This window comes from Equus asinus, chromosome 16 (assembly GCF_041296235.1).
Source record: "Equus asinus isolate D_3611 breed Donkey chromosome 16, EquAss-T2T_v2, whole genome shotgun sequence".
Classification (NCBI taxonomy): domain Eukaryota; kingdom Metazoa; phylum Chordata; class Mammalia; order Perissodactyla; family Equidae; genus Equus; species Equus asinus.
In genome coordinates this window covers 50,869,618-50,876,342 of record NC_091805.1, presented here as the reverse complement: position 1 = coordinate 50,876,342, position 6,725 = coordinate 50,869,618, and the positions used below count along the sequence as shown (strand labels likewise).

Genomic DNA, 6,725 nt, shown 5'->3' with positions numbered 1-6,725 from the left:
ATAAAATTTTTAGGAATGGTTTAACAAATATGTACAGCAAATGCCAGTGGTCAGGGCATATATTGCCAACGCCCCAGCGCCCTAGAAACCACAAGAACCATAGTCTACCCCTCCTCCATTCTCTCCTGATGATAGTCCCTTCCCTTCACCCTAAAAGTAATGACTCTCCTGACAGTTCTGGTAATTACTTCTTCGATTTATTTTACCAACTATACACATATCCCTAAAAGTAAAGTTCAACTCTGTCTGATTTTGACCTTTATATTTATTTGTGTTTTGTTTTTCCATGTTTGTACTATTTGTCCATGTTGTTGCATGTAACTCTGATTCGTCATCTCCATTGCCACAATCACTGCGGATGGAAATTAAGATTGTTTGCAGTGTGGGGAATATCGCTACATCCATGTATCCTGGTGTACATATAGTAGACATTTCCGTAGCGTATATACCTAGGTGTGGAACTGCTGGATCATAGAGTCTGCATATTTTCAGCTATATGAGATAATGCTAAACAGATTTCTAAAGTGGTTTTGCCTATTTATATAAGTTCCAGAAGTGAATGAGAGTTATCATTATACATCCTCATCAAAACTTCAGATTATCAATCTTTTTTGAATCATTGCCAACCTGATGATACGGTATGTAGCATCAGATAGCAGCTTTACTTTGCAGCCTTCTATTTGGTAATATAGTTGAGAACCTTCCCATTTGTTCATTGGCTACCTGAAATTCTCTTTCGTGAAATGCCTGTAGAAGTCTTTTGCTACTTTTTCTATTAGATTATCTGCCTTTTTCTCACTGATTTGTCAGAATCATTTAAGATTTTGCCCTTTGTCAGTTATAGGATTATTCAATATCCTGATCCAATGAAAAGAATCATGCTTCAGATGGTAGGCACAATTTTATTCCATATGAAGAAAATCAGAGATGTACTAAAAGAAATTTGTTAAAGAGCATATTAGGCAGACATTTTGCAATCATAGGATGAGGGAGAACAGAAGAAAGACATGGAACCCAGAAGTCAGAAGGGCTTAAAATGTTTTGTTTGGTGAAAGACTATAAAAGTTAAGTGACAAGGGATTGGCAGAATTGATTTGCAATAGATAAACAGCTCCAACAAACCAATAAATCAGAGCAAACTGTGTAATAGACGAACGGCAAAGAACATGAACAGGCAAATTTGAGAGTTACAAAAGCAGACCGGCATTAAGCTACTAAAATAGGCTCAATCGCACTAATAATCAGAAAGCGAAGTAAAATAACAAGCGATCCTGTTTTTCTAATGTGAGTCTAGATTAAAGGGTTGGATATTACACACTGCTGAAAAAGGCTGTAGGAATATAGGCCTTCTATAGCTTCACTGTTTAAAGTGGCAGCTACTAGACACACGTGTTGTTTAAATTTAAATTAACTAAAATTAAATAAAGTTTAAAATCTAGTTGCTTAGTCACACTAGCTACATATAAAGGGTTCAATAGCCAGATGTAGCTAGTGGCTACAGTATTGGACTGTATTAACATTTCCATCATTGCAAAACGTTCTATTGGACAGTCCTACTGGGCAGATAGCTTATGAATTAGCACAAGATTTTAAAGGGCCATTTGGCAGTATCCATCAATGTGAACATTTGAATTTTTTCTTTGAAGTAACTGTTTCAATTCTAGGAATCTATCACCACAGAAATACTCTCATGGGGTAAAAAGTTTTACACATATATGTGTGTGTGTTTATATATAAATATAGACATACACTTCTTTGTAAAAACATATATATGTTAAGCTTAATCACACATATTTAAAAATTTCTAAACAACATAAATGTAAAAAGTTTAAATGACATGACTGTATCATCCATACATAAGGGAGATGGTTAAATAAGTTATTACTTGCATTCTACAGAATACTCTGCATTTATTAGAGGGAATGATCTAAATTTACATAAAGGACCTAGAAAATTATTCACAATATTCAATTTAGTGAAAAAAGCAAGTGTAAAAATAATATGTATGTTAGGTATTATTTTAAAACGTGACATAATTTCTAAACTTTTAAAGGCATATCAAAAGATGGAGAAATAATCATACCTAATAATCCTGTCTGGGGAGGCGAGTGTGTTGGAGAAGCCTGCAGGGTGGAGGGTAAAGAGGCTTTCATTTTCTACTCTAAATAATTCAGGGCTATTTCTACCCTTTAGAACATACATGCATAATTTTTATAAATAAATAAAAAATAAAATACATAAAGAGAAATATGTCAAATCAGCCTATTTTCACAAGGCTCTGTGTGAACAAACACGCTACAGAGTTTAGCACACAGACTGTATTGTAGCAATAGAAATTAGCAGCTTTCCTCAAGAAATTCTCCAACAGCCTAAAGGAAAATGGTAAAGAGATGAAAATGGTGATAAAACAGAATGGATGCAGGAGATAGATTCCAACTGCCCTCCTCAATTTAGGCCGCTGGGTGTTGCTTGAGAAAATCAACTGGATTTACAGACTGGGGAAACTGTAATTTCTGGTTTCCAACCTGAGCTAGGAGCTCAACACACTTGGTGATCCCAAAGCACTGGGCAAACGGGAGAGAACATTTGGAGGCAGACATGGGGAGACTTGGATGTGGAAGACGTTATTCCCTCTTCTCAGCTCTACTTAGGGGTGTGGCAAACCTAGGGCCAGGTGTCCCTCAGCACACATTCCTGGAAGACCCGCCCCTGTAAGGAGAAACCCAAAGCCCAGAATTTTTTTAAGAGTCTGGTGTCCAGAACACTGCCAGAGCTTGCCATCATTTATAGACTGCAGTGCAGTGCAGGAGTTACAGTAGATTACTGTCCTTAACCCACTGAGGTCACCCCAGACACTGAGTCAGAGACCACATGTCTGCAGAGCTGGAGTGACCATACAGTGACCATAACAGGGAAAATAGCAATCTGCGGGGACACTCCTTGTAAAGTATCCCCTCTCTTTTTATAAAATGTGGTAGTCACCATTTATCATTCAGCGGGGGGCACAGGCACGGATGTTCTCATTGATCACCTGAGGGAGGCAGAGGGAAAGGCAGACAAGCACTATGTTTGCTGGATTCAGAGAGACAGGAACTGTACTGCAGTTCCCTGAAACCCACAACATTCGGAGCCTCAGTGTTCAGAAAGTCCATCGGGGCTTTCTTTTCAGGACATCCAAAATTCAATCACAAACTAAAGGACAAGTGAATACTAGGAAAACAAAATACATTGATTTGTTTCCAAAATAAGAATATCGTTTATTTGTTGATCAACACTTGAAGGAAAATTAAGTAAAAAAGAATGGGAAGAAGAACCAAGAGCCTTGTGGATAAACAAGCTTGTTCAATATACGGCCCTGCATTATTGAGTGACTGTGGATTGCCTGATTAGTCTTTTGGTTTCTTGACTTCCTTTGCCTTGGATTTTCTAACTCCAGTGTTAATTGGTGGTGTTTTTTTCTGTTTGAGTTTTAAACAATTTTCTACCAATCACTTGAGATACACAATAATCACTGAGATGGCAAAGAGAGAAATGCGTGTTAACATGATGAGAACAACCTGAAGTAAGGTGGGCACCCTTGCTTTTAGCGGTCCCGGTGGCCCACTGTCAACACTTCCTCCATACCCTACCTCCTCACAGAAAGGAGGGGCCCAGCCATACAAGCAGTGGCAGTTTTTTTTATTGTTGCAAATGCCCCGGTGGTTGCACTTCTCAGGCAAACAGTCAAACTGCAGCAATGAGCTATCCACACAGGTTCTGTTAACACATATCCGATTCGTACCACAGGAGGTACCATCATTTACCACACCAATGTCAGGTATTCCCAAGGGTACCTTGGATAGATGATAGCCTGTGCCCCAGCACATGAGGTTTTCCTCTCCCAAATGAGTAGAAATGATAGTAGTATGTTCTGGCATTTCAGGGATGGTTTTGACATTGATACATTGTAGCCTGCCACATACTGCATTTTCCCTAGTACACTTTTGATAGTCACCAATTCCTCTAATACCACAGTTCCCATATTGATCACCAATTAAATTAACTGCATCATAGCACTTACTGGGAGCCTCCCTGGCATCAGGTCCAAAAAGCCTTTGGCACTGCATATATCTGGATTGGCACCCCTTTCTGAAACAACGGGCTTCGTACTTGCAAGGGGTTCCATCCTGCTTATAAGTGTCACTTGGGCAGAGACCTGAGGTCCCACTGCAGTACTCTGCAAGGTCACATTCATTTTCTTCCTTCCGACACACATACCCAGAGGGACGAAAGTGACACTTATGACAGCAAAGTCCCATGCTACAATTGACACCATGTTTCAATTTACAATCTGGTTGACAACACTGGTCTTTTTTACAGTCCTCTCTTGAACCACAATCACATTCCTCATTCTCTTCCACAATTTTGTTTCCACATCTCTGAACCACATAGCCTACTTCTGGGATGTCAGTTAGACACGCTCCTGCTGAGTGTATGAAAGCAATATAATAGGAATAACTACAATTACTAAACCCAGTTCGCCCAGTGCCCATGATGCAACTATGCCTGCCCTTACATTGACAGTATTCATAATCATGGGACATTCCCACACCATGGCCAAGGCAATGAGCACTCCAGGTGGCAGGTCCAAGGACATTTATATCTGGAAAGACACTTATAGCTCCACTGTATGTCTTACTACACACTCTTCCAAAGGACTGTCCAAGGTAATCGACATATTGTCCTTTAAGGTATAGGTGTGCCCAATCTGCCGGGATCCGGGCATTTAGGGTCCTGCGTCTGTACAGCAAAAATTGGCTTAAAACCTGCTGTGTCGTTGGAGAATCAACCTTCATTTTGTTTGCATCTGTCCAAACTTCAATACCTCTCAGATGTATTCTCATATTGATATCTTGGAAGTAAGTGTCCATAATCCCAGTCATAAGAATGGCATCATTTATGACTCGAGTAAGATTGGAATTGGAGTACAAATATCTACGATGATCAAAGACCAGGGCTAATTCAAGGTACTTTTTGTGTTTATAGGAGTCAGAAAAGTCCCTAAGCCGAGCCACATTCTCATGCTGGGCCATCTGCCGTTTTATTTCATCATCAAGTAAGCCACAGGACTGATTGTGAAATTCCTCTTCTTTCTTCAGAAGATATATGACATGTTCAAAACTGGAAGAGGCCTTGAGGGGCTCGATTTGGTAATGTTTGGCATCAATTTTCAATATGCCTTGGAGACCCCCCAGGCATGTACTTAGGGTAGCTTCAGAATCCCGGGTTCCTTCAATGAAACCCATATAGTTGCAGTCCCCCGGTATGTAAGGGTAATCCTCCAGGAGATCGCCCTCTTCTGTGAAGGAGAAAACCTGCAGATTTCGGGACAATAGTAACCTCTTGGGCCACAGGTGGAGGACATGCTCCTTGCCTTTTACCTGCAGGAGGTAGGACACGTGCTTGGCCACAGCCTCCTGCCCTCCCCGTGAACTCAGCTTCTTGGGGATGATGATTTCATACGAGTCAAACCCCCACTCAGGGTGAAAAATTAAATCCTCGCCGAGAGAATCAACCAGGAGCAGCCCCAGGACTAGGATCAGGATGGAGAGCGAACGGCCTTGGGAGAGTAAGGTCCTCACTGACCTCATGGCGCAGCCCCGTCCTTTAGGGAGTCAGTCCCTGCCGCTGCGGCCTTGCGAGTCAGACTTCCAGGGGCCGCCACTAGAGGCGCCGGAGCGCAAAGTGCGGAGCTCCCAGAGCAGGGCGGGCGGGAGCTCCAGCCTCCCGGGCTCGGCCCAGCTGACATTCCCGGAACCATACCTAGACCGTTTTCTGGGCGGCGCCGTTGGGCGCACGTGGAAGAAACGAGGGAAACGTGCGCGCGAATAAAAGAGAAAAGAGAGGCTATTGGCACGAGGGATGGAAAAGGGCAGAGAGCGGTCTGGGAAAAGCAGGCATAGGGAATAGGAAGAACAACAGAGAACCTGTTGAAGGCTCACTATGCCTGTGCCGTTTAGTCTTGTTTCTGTGGCCCGAGTGCATACCTGATGTTTTCCATCGGTTGGAATGGGATGTTTTATGGGCCACTGTGCCCACCTCACCACTCCGTTGCCAGTTTTCCCCTGGGCTCGCCTGAGGCGGAGGGAAGGAGCGCCACGGAGCCGGCAAGAGCAGCAGCAGAGCTGAGAACATCAGTGCAGAGTCTACATTCCAGCCCCGTCTCGGGCAGCGCCTGAATTCAGGCGAGAGAAAGGTTCCGAGTTCAGGTGGGGGCGGCGGCGGGGGGGGGGGGGGGGGGCCTCTTTGTGCCGTGCGTCCTTAAGGTGCCAGGGATGAGCGTGATTTGTGGGGGTGTGTGTACAGTGGCGGGGAAATCTAGGAAGAGAAAAGTACCTCGGAAAACGGCAAAACCCGGGAGGTTCCAGAGAAAGGCAAGTGTTTATTTTTGCAGTGTGAGTGAGCAGGAGACCGCCCAGGTCCGTTGAAGACAATGGAGGGACTTGTCCATGGAAAGGGTAAACCGTAAGGGTCTGTTGAGGGATTCTGACACAAGAAGAACGTTTTCAGTTTTGTTCTTAGGGACTTAATTTTGGCTGCATTACAGGGAAAGGTTAAAAAAGGACGAGGCTGAGTCAGGGAGACCAGTTAAGAAGCTCTTGTAACCATCCAGACAAGCAATGTTGTCTGTGGGCCCAGAAACAGTGGGCTTGGGGCTCGTGAGAAACACAGTATTTAAGGAAGGC

The 6,725-nt window shown here is 43.2% G+C and overlaps 1 protein-coding gene across 1 annotated transcript; it reads right to left on the bottom strand.

Moving 5' to 3' along the window:
* Positions 1 to 1,745: 1,745 nt before the first annotated feature.
* On the bottom strand, positions 1,746 to 6,232 carry ADAM30 (ADAM metallopeptidase domain 30). Its single transcript, XM_014831043.3, has one exon. The coding sequence runs from the start codon at positions 5,628 to 5,630 to the stop codon at positions 3,489 to 3,491; it is 2,142 nt and encodes a 713-aa protein (XP_014686529.3). The 5' UTR covers positions 5,631 to 6,232; the 3' UTR covers positions 1,746 to 3,488.
* Between the last annotated feature and the right edge of the window lie 493 nt (positions 6,233 to 6,725).